The sequence below is a fragment of the Mastacembelus armatus genome, chromosome 22, assembly GCF_900324485.2.
Source record: "Mastacembelus armatus chromosome 22, fMasArm1.2, whole genome shotgun sequence".
Taxonomy (NCBI): Eukaryota; Metazoa; Chordata; class Actinopteri; order Synbranchiformes; family Mastacembelidae; genus Mastacembelus; species Mastacembelus armatus.
Window position 1 is genome coordinate 12,277,843 of NC_046654.1, and position 18,998 is coordinate 12,296,840.

The following is an 18,998-nucleotide window of genomic DNA, read 5'->3' on the forward strand; positions in this document are numbered from 1 at the left end:
TACTAAAAACAGTAATGTCGGCTTAATTGGTATGTAACTACTGTACAAACCTGAAGAACCCAAACAAATGAAATGTTAACAATTTCATTTTTAAGCACGGGAAATACTGGAATAAAGCTTCTCATAATACTTCAAGCCAGACACATTTTGTGGAGAAACAGACTCGATTTTATGACCATTCTACTTATTGGATTCTATCCTGCCCCTCAGCCTTAGTGAATTTTGAAGCTATTGCAACGCAGTATTAATGGTCTGGTGCAGTGCAAAAGCAATGAAAGGTTGTGTTTTCAGCTTGTTTTGGAGAAAAAAAACTCTGATGTTAGTATTTGTCGGTGATATGTACTGTACCTGTGAGGCCTGAGATATCTTCCTCATTTTCTCATTCTCCCTCTGTTGAGACATACTCTCCCCATCCTTGGTCCTGTCAATACTCCAGCCCATCACCTGCATACTCTTCAGGGACTCTCTAATTGGCCATCTGTAAATCTCTTTCTCCTGAAGTGCAGAGATACAGAAGGAGTTAGTGCAGAAGTCTAAATATTTGAATTATCTCTGCAGTGCTCTCATATCTCACATTTACCATACTGTACCTTCTCTGTCAGGGCTTTGTAGGTCCTGAGCTGAGGGTGAGTCTTGGCCTTTTCATCCACACAGTCTCCATATTTCCATCCTAACAGCACCTGAGGCACAAGCCCAGAGGGAGGTACATGGGCTAAAGTAATCCTCATTGCATCCAGAATCTTATAGGACATGATGTATTATTTGAAAAGACTGGGTAAGGGATTAGATACACGTAACACATTAAGGGTTCTCGCTGTTCTCAGCTATTGTGAAATATTTTTTGATAGATGCAAAAATGCAGCCTAAGCAGTTGGCACAAAAATGAACAAATGCCTTGTACATAGAGACTAGCATAATCATTGCCAGCATGAGCATCCCTTTCAACTACAACAAAAAGGAGACGACATCAAAGAGAACAGTGCTGTGATACTGGAACAAATATTTTCAAGATAATGATCCAAATTGATTTTTTTTTTCTCTTTCATTTGGCCAAAAAGCTTTTCAGCTGATTATTGTCATGTGCAGCATTTTTTCATGGAGAGACATTTTAGTGTTCTCTCCTTTTCTTACAACAGTCATGACTTGCTGCAGGTCTAATTTAGCATCATTTAATACCCTTTTTCCCAGATGAAGACTCTTACTGGTCTTTGACTCACCTTCTCTGCAGACCATTTCTCATGGGAATGCTCAGCATATTTGTTGGCAAAGTGCTCAAGCTTCTCTGGAAGTGAAATACTAGAACAGAATAGTGTAAGAATTATTCAGTAAGTGTATGCAAATGCATATTATATAACCATGTACATTTGCATTTTATTTATTGGATGTGCATTTTATTACAGGTATGATACAATAAGTCAAGTTGTACATCTATTTCTCAATGACATCAGACGCCAACATGGCTTACTTAGCAGTATTGATGGGTTTGGGGTCGAAGTTGCCCTGAGCATCCACAGAAATAGGCTTTTCCACAGTGGTGCTAATGGAGGCGTCCACGTAGTCTGGGGGCAAGGCTCCAGCAATGGCACTGAGGCAAGGCATGGCCATCTTGAATAGCTCTGGGTCATATTTCTGCATAAAGAAAGAAAGCCTTAGAATTATATTCAAAATCTAGGTCCTGATACGCAATCAATATTGTTATTTAGCAAGCGCAAGTAATCTGTTTAGTTTTTCATTTAAGATGGGAATTAAGTAAAACTGTGCAGCCATTCTAATCTGAGAATAACAGGGGGCAGTTCAGGAGACATTAATGAAGAATTATTCTAAAAGCTGAAGGACCAGCATGCTAAATGGCTGTCCAGATATTGATATTTTCCAGTCGAGCCTTCTGCACACCCTCCATTCATGAGTGCACTTTCAGAGAGATGTGCCGGGTCTAGCCATCAAGCTATTATTCTGGAGAACATTCATGGTATCGCACTCAACAATGTTTTTAACAGGAAGAAAAAACATGGCAATGCCTACTGATGATGCATGATGTAATTACATCATAATGAAATGCAAAGGGAAAAAAAAAAAACTTGAGTGGCTCCTCACCCTCTGAGAAAGAGAATCAAACACCCCCCAGAAGATTTTCTTGGTGAGCAGTAATTCATCCTCAGACGCTGTGCCATAGCTGCCCCAGCCCGACAGGAGGCAATAGTACTTCCAGTTCTGCTCATAGTGGTTGGTTAGCAGCTGGAAGATATGTAGAGGGCAAAGGGTAAGACGTACTGAGTGATACATATATAGTTTAATTACTTGCAGCAAAAATTCCGTCTGTGCAAACAGAAGAAGTGATTCTGGTTCATGCATGTATAATACACACAAAGTCCATGTGTGTACATAAAAGTACAAGAATGTGTCTGCCATTTCACAAGCCAATCTCAGACTGTCATACACCCTCTCCTGTGACCACACGGATGGAGCAGTGGAGCCACTAAGACTGCAATTATGCAGTCCTATACTTCACTCCTCCTCCAGCTTTCCACTTCTTCCACACCAAATGATTAACACCACAGGTGTGTCAGAAATGTGCAGCTGTGAATGTGTGAGATTCTGAGAGAGACGTGAACACCAGTAATGAAAGGAGTTGGTGGAAAACTCCATGATGCTATTTACAGTACCACCAAGTTGACCACTGAACAAACTGATGTAGCAGAGATACACAGATGGACGGATGGACAGATGAATGAATGACTGAATGGATGGATAAAGTAATAACCAGAATAGAAAAGAACAATAATGATGCCTAAAAACAGCTAAAAAAAAGCTAGATCATTGGACAAATCTAAGATTTAAATATGTAGATAAAGAAGGAAAAAGTTTAAAAACTCATTAAAAGTAACCGACAGATAATGAGGTTGACAGGAAATAACTAAGTCATGCAGTAAGGGCAGCATGGAGTAAAAAAAAGTGAAGTGAACATTGTTGCCCACCCTGAGAGGCATCTTGCAGTAATCAGTCAACAAGGGCACATCAAAGACAAGGCGGCGCAGGAGCTGCTGCAGCATAGAGGGACGAAGGTGCCTGCAGAATAAGGGGGGAGAGATAAAAGCACTGCTGCCCTGAGCTGAACTTTACCCATCACATCTTTAGACTCTGAACACTTTTGTCACACTGACTTAGAGGTATATTTTGGGAACCCAGGCTCTGAGAATTTTGTTAGAAAGCTGATAAACTATACCACTGTTTGCTGCTATTCCTGCCAGCTGAGATACCACGAGTGTTTGGTGCATTATCACTCGCTACAGAAACTTTCGACTCTACTAATAGAAAGCTTCTTATGCTCCTCACTTGCAGACAGCCAGCAGACACTCTTCTATGGCATCTCTCTGGGCCTTGGTGAGTGAACGGCCCTTGGAAAGACGGTAGATGGTGTGAAGAGTGGAGTCGATGAGGGTGGCGTAGTGCTCAGTGCCCGCGAAGAGGGGGGCGCAGCGGGTGAGGAGGGGCAGCATGGCTGAGCCGATGTAGCGGTTCATGGCTAGGGCTGTCTCTGTGGTGCATAAACCCTCCTTTAGAAAGAAAGGGTCACAGGTCATACAACATGTGATGTCATCTTTTTAAATTAGCATGGGGCTTCTCACAGTGTTTTTCCTGATGTCTGATAAGAGAAGGTTGAGTGACATGCTCAGCTTCTATCACATTAACAATCTTGAGTGGGGCAGACATTAGGGAAAGGGAGAGAAAAAAAAGTCATAGATACTCAGCCTTTGCTATGGGTTCTCGTTGATGTCTAGGAGGTTAACTAACACTGTACACAGCATATGCACATAAAACTCCAGGGAAAAAATCCCTTGTGTACTTCTGTGCTGTATTGTAAACATCCACCCATCCATCCATCCATCCATCATCATCTATACCACTTATTCCTATCAATTGTGGAAGGGGAGCCAATCTCAGACACTGGGCAAGATGGCCACTGAACAGATCACCAGTCTATCACAGAGCTTATACCATATTATGTGATGATCAATTCATTTTAGACTGCAACACATAGATTTGGAAATTTAGAGTTGAGCAGTTTTAGAGTTGATTTTTAAACAATTTTGGTTTGTGTTTTTGTTAATGAATAAGTGTAAAGAACAACTACATTAGTCTCCTGAAAATAAAACCATGATGTAATTAATGAGGGGCTTCTCATTAGTATAAAAGGTTGTCCAATATTATTGATCCTGAAACTCCTTGATGAAGTTCATGTTAAAGAGGCCAGCCATTCATTACAGTCAGCTTTACCCACCGTGTCCAGAGAAGTAGCAGCCCTCAGGTCAGGAAGAAAGCCTACTTCCAGCAGGTGAAGCATAAAGCTCTGGTCCTCAATACCATATACCCTGTCCAGAAACAGCACCATGGGGGCCTTGTGGTCTGGACAAAAGCTAGCAGACATGTCTGGCTCTGTCACTGAACCATCTGAGACAAATAAATAGAGAGAAAGGCAGGCACAATAATTTTGAACAGTGTACTTGTCGCAGGTGTGAAGCAGTGAAATACCCTTGGTACAAACTATACTACATAATGACAAGTCTCTTCTGATTAGGAGAGTCATGTGTATTCATTAGGCAGCATGCAGCAGCGTGTAGATGAGAGTTTTCTGGTGCTGGAGCCACAGCTCGCTGTCTTTACTCTTGGCTGACAGAGCTTGTGTGGCAGTGCTCACAGCAGCAAATTTAAGAGGCAAGTCTTGCCATGCTTATGCAGATAAATCAATAGAGCAAGACAGCTCACTATAGAAATGATCTCGCTTACTCAGAGCTATGGGAGTGTGCAGCAAAGTGTTGTGCTGATTAAAAAGGCATGAGCAGTGAAATGGAATCAATAACCTTCCACCGTACACTCGGTGTGCACAGATTTGCAACCATTGTGTTTTTATGTGTGCTTGACATCCTGCTCCATCCAGTGTGCAAATGAAAAGGATGTGTCCTCTGACGGAAGTATAAAGCTATATTGCTGACAGGTGTTTTCTGATCATACATAACATTTTAATATTTGTCTTCTGGTTCATGGTGGAATATGCTGTATGTATATGTCAGTACAAGAACAAGAGGACACTGCAGCAAAGCCTTTTTCTCCCCTGCCACAGTTTTCAGCTTTATTCACAGACCATCACCCAAGGTAGAGGGTATATCTGTTAATGCAGTACTGGTATAAATATGCCTCATGAAGGAATGTTCTTTGTTCATCTGCAGTTTCTCTTTTTCGAACCAGGCTTCCCCCCAAGCTTGTTATTAATGCCTGAAGTAAGAATCCAGTTCCTAATCTGTTTCCTTTTCATAATGAAAATACACTTTCCTTGTACATTGTACTATTATGTGTTGGGTTGAAGTACCTTTGTTGATGATGGGCATTTTGAGTGGTATGCTGATTATTCCCACAAGGTCCTCAATCGGCACCAGAGAGCGCAGGATGGCACGAATACGCAGAGCTTCACCTTTTCCCTTGTTGATGAGCTGAACAAGGGAAAAGCAGGTGAAATAGGAAAAACAAAAGCGGGACCCTAAAAAGCACAATCACACTTAACAGTTTAACAAACATACATGCATCTCAGGGGCACAACGTCCCAACAGGTCAATAAGAGCCGAGTAGAAGGACATGATGGCATTGCCCATGTGTACCACCTCCTCCTCGTGATCACCATCAGCAGACCTAACAGTGGAAAAAGTGAAGAGTAAGAACAGGAAGAAAAAAAGAGGAAGAGAAATGAATTAATAATTAAAATGATGCAAGGCAAGGGGGATAAAGCAGCTAATCTTAAGAGTTAGTTCTCAGCATTGATCTGATAAGCTGTGCCTGATCTTTATGACTTACACGCTAGCGCTGACTCCCTGGACAGAGCCTGGCAGGTCCAAAGCTGGGGTATCAGAGATCTTGATGGCTTCCTTCATGGCAGCCAGTAGGCCGTTCCCTCCCTCTCCCCTCAGGGCAGGCCCGAAACACTCTGGACGACGTATGAGCAGCTTGACCACGACGCTGGAGTTCTCCTCCACACTTTCACCTATGAGACAAATCATATGTATGGATGTGAGAAAATACAGACTAAGAATGAAATACATAGTTGGCATCAGCTAAAAAACTCAGCACATACACATTCTGCACCTCTAACAAACACACATCACAATCCTTAAGCCTCAGGCAAAACCCCAGGTAGACTTTGCCTTTAGCTACTGAATGAAGGTCTTTTGCTATCTCTTTCTACATGTTTAGATAGAGAAAGAGAGAGTGAGAGGCTCAAAGAAAGAAAGCGAGGACAAGACGAACAATGGCAGTCATACCATTGACAAAGACAGCAAACCGCAAAAAAGAAAGGTAGCGCTCTCCCTCAATGGGGTTCCAGCCGATGTCTGGATAACCTTTAGCCAGAAGCATTGGACAACTCTGGAGTCCGCATCCTGCTAGGTAGGTGACCACCTACAGATACAAGACACATTACAACAAATATGCTCATTACTTCCCAGATTGTAATCCTTTATCAACTTGAGTATTATAAATTTCTCCTAATTTTAGAAAGAACATGCATGTACATGGATGCCACAATTGTGATTGAACATTTTTCTATAAGGAATTGATATTCACAATTCAAAGGAACAGGAGGTTCTACCTTGTCCAGATCAGGTTCTTCCAGTGCCAGGGCTAGGCCGTTGTTATCCATTACTGAGGATGCAGCCACATCTAAAGGAGTGGAGCCCCTCATAGCTGGCGAAGCTACAAATATAGAGTTATTAGTGTATTCTGCTGTATCTTCTTTTAGCCTGTGTCTGTGTTCAAATTTCAACCAAATGCTGCTCAAACAGCAGGGGGTGATGTTTCCACTTCTTCCACTCATCACTAGCAGCTAATCTGCCAACAGCTGGTAAAAAAATGTGTTCATGCAAAGATTTCTGCTAATTTGCAAGGGACACATATATACATATTCCAGAGTGTTTCTATAAACCAGTTCATGTAGCACAGCATATCCAAAAACACCATCATGTATAATACAGTGATTATAACTTGTATATATTTCAGATTTTAGATTTCATTCTTACCGTATATTTCAATCTTTGTTTGCTTATACTGTCAGCTACATAACTTATAACTTGTCAGCTATTTATCAAGCAATATGTGAAGTGTGTGCATATTGTATATATATATACAGCAGGTTTTCATTAGTGGGTGCATGTGTGTGTGCGTACGAGGGAGACACTCTCTCACCCTAGCAGTGTAGACTGTAGACTGTGGTGTTGCCATCTAACACAAGATGAGATGAGTAGCTCTTTCTGCTGACAGGTTCTGTGTGCTTGGACTCACAATTACACACACGTCTACTCAGGTGCGAGGATGATATATGTGAGCTCAGTGGTGCTGAACAAGTCGTATGGTGGCAAAAGGGTGATTACAGTGTAACGCCCATATTAATAACAAAGCTGTCACTTTTTGAATTTCTTTTTCATACACTCAGGAGAGTTTTACAGATATGTTTGGCCTTTGCTTCACAAGGAATGGCAACTAAGAAACAACATCTTTATGCCGAAGTCCATCCTCCAGCATATTCCACAGTTTGGCAGATTTGGTTAATTTATAATTGGGTTAGTGTACTCACCTAGACCCACGCTGCTATTCTCCAGCAGGTAGCTGAGGTGGTCAAACATGGCTTTCTGGTTCTGACGACTGATCCGGCAGAAGTAGCACAGGAAGCGACAACAGCTGGCCACCATCTTTGGAAAAGCAATTTCCTGTGGAATGGGCACATAAAGACTAAGCACAGTCTACCATCTGACCTGACTGCCTTTTAGTACAAAAGAATTGTGAGATTGGCATGATTCAGTAAACACTGTTACAGTTCCAGGAATCGGTCTAGTGTGTTTATGACCATAGTCAACTATGTTCATGTATAAACATTGCTAAAAAACTGTCCTTCAATAAAAAAGCAATTTGATAACATCTGGTTTTGGACTACTGAGTTTACTGTCATGATTTCCTCTGGGTTTGTTACTATAAATTCTTCCACATGTTCCTAATTAACATCTAAAAGGCCTGACACCTTTACACGCTGCTAGCCACATTCTGCCCTTTCTGCTCCCACTCTCAGACTCTGCTGCTGTCAGTCAGAGGAGAAAGCCCACCAGCTGCGATCACATCTGCATTAATGCACACTCACCCAGTGACCATGCTTCACTCATCACACACAAAACTGGACTAAAACAAACTTTCTATTAGTGAGCAGACATCATTTCTGGTGAGGTGGTGCAATGAGCTCTGTGGGTGTCACTTCAAGCAGCCCACTGAAAACAAGATAAATATGGAGGTACAAGTTGATAAACCTGGGATTTGTCTCCTCCAAGTACATTCACCATGACCTCCATGACGGTCTCATGCATGCCAAGTATTCTCATTAGGTTTGGGTGCTGGTAAAACACTTTGTTGTTCATGATGTCACTGGAGATAGAAAAAAAAAGAGAGAAATATTAAATATCAAATGCTCACTGGAAAACAGCACCAAACTGGCACAAAGCCAAGGACTAACATGTTAAGACAAGCAATGTACATGTATGTAAAAAAAGGAATTTTGGGACGAAAAGTTTGCCACAATTATAGTGACCTACCCCAGTCCATCAATCATCAGCTTCTCCTCCTCCTTTCCCATACGGACAGACAGCAGAGATCTGATCTGACCCAGCGAGGCCAGGAGGTTGATGGTGTCCTGCACGGAGGTAGCACTGATGGTGTAAGTCTTCCTCATGGCACGGAGCAGCTCCCCGATGCTGTCATACTGCCTCCTTAGCAGACTGAACATCTTGCGTACAAGCTCTGGGTCCAGGATGTGACACTCCTGGGCCCAGCTGACCATCGTCTGAGAGATCAGCTCCTTCAGATTAGCTGGAAAGAAAGACATTTGAATTGAATTTATTTATTGATATTGAATTTATTTTTTTGCTCAGGATCTTACACTTGGACAATGTAGCTCATGGCATGTGAAATCACTGAATTGTCCCTTTAATATATTATATATTATGTCACATAATAGTTAACTGCTGAAGGTTATTTACTTTATGGAGATGACTTAAGCCAAAGCATATTCTCAGAGATGAATGAATGTGAAATCATTAAACAATGTTAAAGCAGCAAAAATTGATTTGTCTGAGCAGTGGAACAAGTTGTAAAGATTATAATATATAAAGTTCTGGCAAATGTGTGAAGGCATTAGCCTTCAGTTGGATAACTGTTTCTGGCAACCTGATCAATGTAATTTCATTCACTCTCCTACTGTAGCTCCGTTTTGCTCATTCTGACTAAAGATGACTAAACGCTATGTAGAGATGAGAGGAACTGCAGAGCTGGATAATGTGTGTGTGTGAGACGTGTGTTGTCTCAATCTAATAATTAATAATACAGGGTTTTCTAATTTTAAAAAATAAGATAAAATCACATTTACAAATTGTAGTGAGACACTTGCTTCAGCAGCAAAGTACCGACTGAATAGTCCTGTAATCCTCACTGCATATCATTAGTCTTAAGGGGAAAATATACTATAACATTCCTTCCATTAACTTAGGTACCACAAGGCAACAACCCTCCTTAATGCAATTCTTTCTTAAGCACACACAGGTGTAGACACACCGCTACACACACCCCAAAACAAAGATCTCGCAGACTAATATTAAAATAATATAAAGGTGACTGGGTGCTTCTAGTTTTACTCAGCCAATACTTTAACACTGAAAAAAAAAAAAAAAAAAAAAAAGACCCAATTCAAAGGCTGCGTTCCCAAACTGCCTCAGTGATGCAAATAAGACGTTGAGCACACACCAAAGAAAAAACAAAGACAGACAGCTCCCTCAAAGTGTTGCACGTGGCTTCAGTCAAGCTAACAGAATTGCACAGCCGCTTCAACAAGTCTTCACTTCGCTGAAAGAGAGGTAATCAGTTGTGTTTCAGCCATGTCACAGTTATTTTCAGCAAAAGGAAAACACAGTGTGAATTCATTCATGACAAGACCCAGTTCAGTGGAGAAGAGAGGAAGCCCTTTTATATAGAGAATAAGGAAGGGGAAATGGAAGGTGTATTAATAGTTTTGTACAGTACACACTATTTCTAAGGTTAAATGAAGATATTTATTTGGAGAGCCTGTATGTGGGTTACCCTTAAGGCTTCATTAAAACTGGATCAATAGGGTGTGTGAGTGGGTATGTGTATGTGCATACAGTATATATGTATGTGTGTTCTTGGAGTATGAACACATGAAGGACAGAAAGACATGTGAAGACCATAGAAGACAGTTATAATTACACGCAACTGATTTCCTTAAAAGTATTGCAAGTAGGTAATTGTGTCTTTAAGTCCCCCATGACTGTTTGGTTGATTGGATCTATGTGACACCAGGCTGTCAATCAGTTCAAGGTTGTGTGCTTTGTCTGACGGGTGGGGAGCCAGCAGACTGTCGCAGTTGGTGGTAACCGACCCTGCCTCAGAGAGTTGCATGGGCGTCAGAAAAAGGGCAGAAGCACCAGCTTGGTCCAAAATGAAAATAGACATTTATCCCTCTCAGCCAACTTGTTTCACAACACCTGACTCTCATTCTGTCACACCATCAAACAAGCTTGTTCATTCCCTCTCTGTCTGTCTGTTTTGCTCTTAAATACACCCTCCAGCACTTATCCCTCACCACAGCGCAACAAGCAAATCTGACTTCTCTGGAAAAGCACTGATGGAAGCCAGTGGTTTTATGGCATGAGACATCACACACTATTCCTATATTCTCACAAACACCGATGTCTTCAAGACAAGCCATCATGTCTTTGAGTTAAATGTTTCTGCTGGATAAATGATTCAATAGAGGGTGAAAATGACTTCTGTGCTCCTTTTACTTCCATCTTACGAAATGACAACAAAAATGATGGCACCATCTTTATCTTTGCTGAGTAAGATGACATGAATGGTGGAGGAGAAATTGCAGCTAAAGTCACCACACAGGATATATGTCATTGTCCTTCTGGCCATGCTGCTGCCTCCTGGCAACCTTCATCTTATATTTATATTTCTAAAATATATGAATACCATCAAATCTCACATACAATTCTTAGACATTGTGCCTACAAAGAAATTCAACTAATTCCAAACAAGGTAAGTCAAAACAAAAACCATATCAACCATATGAAGTGACCTGGGGGGATGTTCTTAGAAAACATAATATGTTGACATTCAGCTTTTTTCATTCCACATACAATGAATATTTCATACACTGTGTGTATCCTGGGAGGTATTTTCTTTGTCATATAACCTTTGAAAAGCAGATTTTATTTATGCAAATCATGTACTGACTTCATTACACCAATAGTTGCTTGCTAGTCCACGTGTTCATGTACATCATCATCAGCTCATTTTAAGCCATGCAATATTTTAGTTTATGACAAAATGCCCAACAGCCGCCAAAATCGTGAACGCCCGTGAACATACTGCACACTGTTATACTGTGTTAGCATTGTTTCTGCATTAGCATTAAGCTCTAAGTGCAGCCTCACATATAGAAGCCCAAAGTGTTCAAAACCTATGTGCTTTCAATGAGCTGTTGCTTAAGTATGTCTGAAAAAAAACAAGCAGCCAATCACATAACTGGTCCCGTCCTCCTAGCCTTGATTGACAGACAGACTCATTCGGCTAAAAAAACAGCATTATGTAATAAAAAGGATACTGGGTAAATTGGCATTGGACAAACTGCTTTTGCAATAAACTGTAATAAATGCTGGATTTTAAAAATGTGTACAATTTTATGGTCATATGACCATATATGAAATTGTGTATATTTATTTAAATAATATGTATTTTTATTCAAATAATTAGTTATTTCATAATGTCCTACTTTTTTTATTTTGATTACTCTGGGGTTCCATACTCACAGAGCTGCCAGAATATATATAAATCTATATATAAGTCAGAATATATAATAAAGCCATGAACATTAGTCTTATAGCCAGACAAGTCAAGAAAACAGACAAATATAACGTCCAAATCAACTTTATATACTTCAAAATTATTCAAAGAAAAGGTACTTTTAGCAAGTAAAGGTAATGTCATTCACTCCCTTGTGTTAATCCATCCCCCCACTTTCTATTGCTTGCTGTTACAGAAATGATAGCCCTGAATTGCACCTGTCAACACTACCCAGTCCTCTAACCAATCAGCCCTTACACAATGCCTTGCAGAAAACCCAAAGCACTCGTTTAAGGATGAAGTACAGACTCCCTTATTCCCATCCTGCCCTGCTCCTTGGAGATCAGTGCTTTCGTATTGTATGTTACACATCAGGGTCACACCTATTCCCAGGACAGATATTTCCTTTCAGCATCTACAGTCAGCAACACATATATTAGCCACTTCTGGTTTCCAGCAGTGTGTTCAAGAATAGACAATGGTATGTGATGGCAACACTGATTTTAAAAGTATTAAAATACCCTGTTTCGCATTGGTCTCTATCTAGGCAGCAGGAGGCAGATACACTAGTCTTGTTTTATTGTAGCAGTTCTCAGGAAAGGCCATATATACAGAGAGTAAAATTGCTGCCATAAATTAAGATGTAGCCTAATAAATAAAACTAAATTGGTGAACAGCAGTTTCATATAACACACTGCTTTCTATTCTGAAGGCCAACAGAACAAAATGGTGCACTTCTTTTTTTTTTTTTTTTTTTTTAAACCAGCTAATATGTAATCCCCAACTTGATTGGTGCTCCCTTACACTGGGGGGTACTAGGGATACAAAATTAAATACAACTTGTTCTGTATTTATACTGTTTGGCACCCCATTTATTGTGTGCTTCGACTGAAATGTGATTTGGTCCTGTGTTGTGATCATGATAGCGTAGTTTTTGCCCAAGCACGTACATATGTGTCTGTGGGTTTAATCAGAGGAAAGATTCAGTTTTATTATACATTTTTTTCTCCTTCTTATCTCCCTGAGCAGCTGAAAGAAGATGCTCTTCACTCCTGAGCTTCTTCTCCACCCGGTTCCATATTACCATAATGAAATTGAAAAGAAATTGAAATAGAAATGACTGCTTCAGTCCACATGACACCAGGCAGACAAATTGATGGGGACTAAAGCTGTAATGCAGGTGCTCCTGCTTTTAATTCTCCCTCTGAGTAGGGAACAGAGGCAGAAAGCTCTTACAGCTGCAGGTGAAAGAGACTGTAAACGAGCACAATTCATGGGGAAGAAAATGGACAGTGTGAGTTTAGAGCTTGTGCTTTTACGGGAATATGACAAATGTAAGCAATTATAGAAACACAAAAAAACAACTTCAGTGTCTTGCTCAAGGATGTTTTTTGGCTAGGCTTGGACATTTGGATTGTGAGGTGAAAAAGAAAATGAAGTCTGCCATTAACAAAGATTTAACTGTTTAGAGCTTGCTGCTGTTTCAATATGTTGCTATGGTTACGAAGCAGTGCTTAAGTTGATGCTTTTTACCAAGAAAGTGAAATGAAATTAATATTCTATTTCAGTGTTAGTTAGTACTGGAGTAAAACAGTGACTTCCTCACATGGTGCGGCCTGCTCCTTCTCCGTGGGCTGTGCTGCTTTGTGCGACTGGCCTTTGATCTTGTTCACCAGCATTAGGAGGCGCCCTTTAATAGATGTATCTTGCTCATCATCGTCTTCCTCCATAGGGATTCCTACACAACACAGACAGACACACGGTATGACTGGAGCATATAAAAGTAATATATCCGTCAGGCTGGGCTTCCTGTGGGGTTGGCGAACATGCCACAGCATGGGATGTACAAAATCTCTCCCATGTTGTGGTAATTTTATTGTTTTCTGTGTGGAAGTTGACCTGACAGGTCAGTGCTATGTGGCACAGCTGAAACTGCCATTAGATCGGTAATGCCATGGAAGGCTAGACAATTCAATTATTTATCAAAACATCGACATGTCAGAGCAATCTGAGAAGCACTGAACCATAATTCATCTGTTGCGAGAGAGAAAGAGATGCAGAGAGGGGGGGGGGGACATTTTTGAGAGCAAGCACTGGCACAATTCAACTGATGTTGATGCAATTTTATATTAAACAATAACACTTAGTTCAGTGTTCTATATTTTTTTTCTTGAAAAATAAACTTTCATCATTAAATGCCTGTATTAGATTCTAAAAGCACAATCGGAGTCATGTAAGAATACAAAATATAACAATACAGGTTTTATGATAAACTAAGCAGTTCATAAAGGTTTTGCATGAGCAACATCTCACCACAGTGGAGCTGCAGCTGGTTGTGAAAATCATAGAGTTCTTCCTGGATATCTGATGGACAGGGACAGTCCTCACCCATACTGAAGGTTAAAAGCATGTTGATCTAAAATTTAGGAACATATGAAATCAGACACAAATCAAATGAAATAACCCTCAAAAGACATTTGAATAAAATGTGATGCCATTGTAGGAATCCCAGAACAGTTAAAGTGGCTAATTTTCACTTGGCCTTCACAGACTGAAGGACACCACGACAAGTCCTTATAGTAGCTGTGAAGCACTGAACTCTATCTCCAGCTATGACCCTAAAGGGATATAGTGTGTGTGTGTGTGTGTATGCACACTCTCACTGGAACAATGACAGACAAGAAGGATGAATTTACCTTGAGGCTTTATTTGCTACACATGCGCAGAGTGCTTTGGGGAACATTCTTGGTCACTGAACCAAATTTAGAGAATTCAGCAATACAAAAGTGTGTGCTATATGTGGAAAATTATAGAAATTACATAAAATATCCTCTAAGAATTATCTGGTTGCATTCATCCTTTGAAGGGAGCCTGCAGGCTTCTATTGTCGTGACTCTCTTCAGACTGTGTGCTTTATTGTAAGACACATTGGTTGTACCTGATGTACAGTTCCTGTCATTCACCTATATCTCACATGAGCATCACATGGCAGACATGAAACGCATCAGAACGACATGAACAAAGGTGTGATTTATGTAAAAAAGAAAGTGTAAAGATGTCACAATGAAGCAGTATGTACCTGTAATGTAGTGACAGTCTTCTTTTTTGCAGCAGCATTTAATAACAACTGTATCTGCAGTTAAAGTCACTTTGAATGTATGCAGATTTTCCCATTTAAAATGTAACTACACATATAGTTTGTTAAGGAATGGTTCCATACAATGCCGTCCTATTAGCATGTATCAGTTTTCTAAACCACACCACCCATTCAGAATTATGTTGTGTTTAAAAAGTAAATTAACTTCAATGTTAAAGATTCAAGGGCAAAAACTACAGACACGGTATGGTGCACTGATTTGCATTGCATTGCTAATTATGTTTATTACATCTTCCGTTCTAATATATTTGAAAATATAATATAACATACAATCCATATTACATAATCTATAACAATAAAATATGTCGTGAAATGTCAGTAAAAATTATATTTAATGTGTAGTGAGAAAAAAATTAAACAAATTTTTTGGCACAATTTTGGCACAGACAATTAGGTGAAACTCACACTGCGCTAATTTCTATATGTTAATACATCTTTGTTTTGACTTTCCCCCTCAGCAGCCCTGCAGTTACTGTGGCCTCGTCTCACCTGTTCTTGAGGAGGCGATCTGAACTCTTTGGTCTTTTTTGCAGTAACAGCAGCAGACATGTTGAGAGCCAGCATCAGCTCATTGTAGCGGAACTTCTGGTTGTACTGGAGCTTAGAGACGAAGCTGTCAGAAAACGACACGATGGCCTCGATGCGGTGCTTCAGCTCACAGTCACAGAAATAGTGAAGCAGCTCACACATCTGGGGAACAGGGAGGAGGCAAACAAGAAATACTGTTGCACCACTGTTGCAGCTGTTACAATGACACATTTTAGGAATACATACAAACAGCCTTATGAGACACTTTTACTCTCACTAAAAGATTATTTCTTCAGTAGACAGAGCTATTTCATGTTTGACTAACTTATGAATTGGTCTATTACAGTTCAGTGATGGAGAGCACAGTTGTGATAGTCTTTAGCAGTGAATTGGGACTTGCAGATAAAGATGTTGTTTTATTTTTTATACAAAAAGTTTACCACACTAAAGTTGATGTCTCTGCTCATTATTATGATCATTGTTACCTGTTGTTTCACAGGCTCAGGCAGTCTCTTCTCCAGAAGGCCTTTCATTGGCTGTGTAGCCTCTTTGGCTGCTTCCTCTTCTCCAGCCTCCACTGCCTTCTCTTCCACCCCTGTAAGTCCTTCTTTGTCTAATGCCCCTGAGGCTCCTTCTTCACGTGCATCTCTAAACACATTTGGGTCAATGAGCAGTAAGATCTTATGGACATCCTCACTACCTAATACACCCATAGTCAGCAAAGTGCTAATGAGTTTTAGGATTGGCACAAACTGGTACTCCACACCTCCTCCCACGGGATCTCGAATATGGGGCCCTCCACCTTGAACAGCCTCTGCCAACATGGAAATTGCCGTCTCCTTTAAAGCATCCAGTGGGATTTGGGGACTATACAGATGCTGCTCCCGTTTGGTGCTGATGAAACATGGCGGAGCAAAGTTGAGACGTGGTTTGAGTGAAGTACTGAGGCCTACCCCTGGTGGGCGGTGCTTTTTGGACACATCAGAGAAGAGACGGATGGATCGTGTCTCAGCTGTCACAGGGATGATGAACTCATCTTTCATCATGAGTCGTGCCTCTTTGGCTGTCTCCAGGTGTATGCTGATCAGGACATTGTAGAAGCCCTCACGTAACATGCCAGACAGGTACTGATTGTCGATGGTATATAAGAGCTGGGATTGGTCCAGGTGGCTGCAGAGGGCATGGGCAACACGGGTGTTACCCAGAGCACACAGGGCACAGTAGAGCTTCAGGGTGTGGTAGTGAAACCTCCTCATGTCTTCCTGCTCAGACAGCTCCATGACATCGATACACCTTTGGAAGCAAGAGACAGTGTTTCAAAACCAATTTAGATTTTCTGATTATGTCTGAGTCATGACAGAAACTATTTACCATAAAAAATAAAAAGTGTTGTTAATTCTTTTGATGACAGTTGTGTGTTTAATATTGTGGGTGACAATGTAGCTTACATTGGAAACACTGTAGGTGTCACCATCCTGATGTTTTGGCCCATAATAATGATATTACATCTCTAATATTTTTTATATTATTGTTTAATCAATTAAATCTGTAATTTTTGTCCTAAAGTTTATTTATTCTTATTCCTTACATTGTTTGTATGTGTTATGTGTGTGTGTATATGTACACTACCTGTTCTCTTCAGGTATGTGTACAGCCAACATCTGCAGTGGCTCCACACACTGTACCACCCAGCCATCCCTCTCATTGACCCTGGCTGTTTCCACCTTGAGGAAGGTGTTGGGCATGCGGCTCCAAAGCACTGCATTGATGGTCTGGACATCTAGTCGGGGTGGACACTGGGGCACTGGGTTCTTGTGTTCACTCTTAAAAATGGCTGATGAGAGGGGCATGGCATTCTGAAGATGACAAACACACAGAGGGTGCATTTAAAGAAATATTACTAATTGTTGATGGCCAACAAGTAGGTACTTGCTACCTTTCTTGCTTGCATGAGCTGCTCTTTTTCGACTCTGAACAACTGATGCAAGCACCAATTAGACATCAGCATGCTAAAACATTAACCCTCATGAACACAGCTACACATGTAGCTACTGCATCACACATGCAAAACAGCTGTTTTCTACCTTTATTTTAGCCAGCTCAAACTGGAAGAGGTTTGGGCTAGTAGGCCGCACAAACACCGCAGGAAATAGTTTAGTGTTTGGTTCCACCTGGAACAGAAAAAGAAGTTAATACCAGGTCCAAACAGGAAGCACACATCAAAAGCCTGTGAAGGCGCAAAAGCGGCTTAACGATGCGTCATGAAAGTCCACTACTTACTGTGTGCATGAGTGTGTGTGTCTGTTTGTGTGATTATTCAAGACTGTTGGCTGGCGGGGTGACTCATTGAGGGGGAACTAAGAAGATTATACCCTTCGAAAGGTTCTTTAAGATTTAGCACTCAGAATAAATCTGAACTGGCAAATTGTAAAGTCTGAAATTCAACAATACAGATGTCACTGCTTTGTGAAAATATGCAAAGACAGAAGACGAGTCACTCTTAAGGTCAACAGAATAAATTGCAGATGGACTAACAGCAGGGGGGGTTGGACAAATGCACAGGTAGTGCCTGTGGTATGACCGCCATGGATAAATAAATGACCTTTTGGTTGAAGGAACTGAATGGCAAGGCCCCTGCACATGTGACTTTTCTGTAAGTCTTTATAAAGTTTCCAAACACCCAAGATCTTAAAAAATATAAAAAAAATTCTAAAATACAGTTGTTGGAGATCTCAATTGAAATATACAGCCAGATTTTGCCTGAATTATTCCTTTAGCTTCCACAGTTCATTCATATTGGGTACCTGGTAATGTGTGGATATCTCTTTGCCATTCACGGTGAAGGACACCAGGCCGGTGGCCAGATCTATTAGACAGCCAATCTCCAAGTCCACATTGCTGCGAGTGGAGGTGTGAGCAGTGCTGGTTACATCACCACCCCATACCATGTAGCAGTTACTCCTCTTCACACTATCAGAGTGCAAATATCAGTCATTCATCTTGTCATGACATACATTTGTATTGCTAAAATACGTGAGTAGCCAAATATAGAAAAATGCTTTCTTGCAAATCTTACCTCTCATGGACCCGTCCTCGCTCGTCTCCCAGGGTTACAGTCACTGTGCGGTTTTTGCTGAGGTTGAAGTTGTTGCTGTAATAGTGGTAGTCAGGCGTAACCCACCCAACCCACACGCTGGCAGGGTCTTGACCAGCGAAGACCCTCACTGAGTGATAGTACTGTAAGGAGAGTAAATCAATACTGTAGATGTTGAATGGGAACACAAATAAAAAAAAAATAAAAAAAGATGATCCAATACCATAGTGATGCAGCTGTAGTCCACTCGTCTACTTTCATCACTGTGCCTCACAG

The 18,998-nt window shown here is 40.8% G+C and overlaps 2 protein-coding genes across 4 annotated transcripts in view; both read right to left on the bottom strand.

Moving 5' to 3' along the window:
* Positions 1-8,725, bottom strand: part of LOC113131570 (ryanodine receptor 3-like) — a 33,595-nt gene extending 24,870 nt beyond the window's left edge. For all 3 annotated transcript variants that reach the window (XM_026309106.1, XM_026309191.1, XM_026309015.1), the window contains exons 1-16: positions 8,619-8,725; positions 8,337-8,451; positions 7,616-7,748; positions 6,635-6,738; positions 6,309-6,444; positions 5,845-6,031; positions 5,574-5,682; positions 5,366-5,486; positions 4,280-4,449; positions 3,334-3,554; positions 2,976-3,066; positions 2,095-2,235; positions 1,466-1,629; positions 1,218-1,296; positions 591-680; positions 349-495 (exon numbers count right to left, since the gene is read on the bottom strand). In XM_026309106.1, the coding sequence (XP_026164891.1) occupies positions 349-495; positions 591-680; positions 1,218-1,296; positions 1,466-1,629; positions 2,095-2,235; positions 2,976-3,066; positions 3,334-3,554; positions 4,280-4,449; positions 5,366-5,486; positions 5,574-5,682; positions 5,845-6,031; positions 6,309-6,444; positions 6,635-6,738; positions 7,616-7,748; positions 8,337-8,451; positions 8,619-8,659 (2,049 nt within the window). In that variant the 5' untranslated portion in view covers positions 8,660-8,725. The remainder of the gene's footprint in view (positions 1-348; positions 496-590; positions 681-1,217; positions 1,297-1,465; positions 1,630-2,094; positions 2,236-2,975; positions 3,067-3,333; positions 3,555-4,279; positions 4,450-5,365; positions 5,487-5,573; positions 5,683-5,844; positions 6,032-6,308; positions 6,445-6,634; positions 6,739-7,615; positions 7,749-8,336; positions 8,452-8,618) is intronic.
* A 4,792-nt stretch (positions 8,726-13,517) lies between these two features.
* On the bottom strand, positions 13,518-18,576 carry LOC113129700 (ryanodine receptor 3-like). Its single transcript, XM_026305748.1, has 7 exons — positions 18,433-18,576; positions 17,713-17,799; positions 17,258-17,484; positions 16,114-16,921; positions 15,590-15,790; positions 14,257-14,359; positions 13,518-13,681 (listed from the first exon to the last, which is right to left on the bottom strand). Exons 1-7 carry the CDS (start codon positions 18,574-18,576, stop codon positions 13,518-13,520), a joined length of 1,734 nt encoding a protein of 577 aa, XP_026161533.1.
* Between the last annotated feature and the right edge of the window lie 422 nt (positions 18,577-18,998).

Coding starts and splice junctions, on each gene's coding strand:
- LOC113129700 (XM_026305748.1), bottom strand. CDS start 18,576: ATGGTATGGGGTGGTGATGTAACCAGCACTGCTCACACCTCCACTCGC. Junction 16,922..17,257: donor CACATACCTGAAGAGAACAG/GTAGTGTACATA, acceptor TTGCTTCCAAAG/GTGTATCGATGTCATGGAGC. Junction 13,682..14,256: donor CCAGCTGCAGCTCCACTGTG/GTGAGATGTTGC, acceptor TGTGTTGTGTAG/GAATCCCTATGGAGGAAGAC.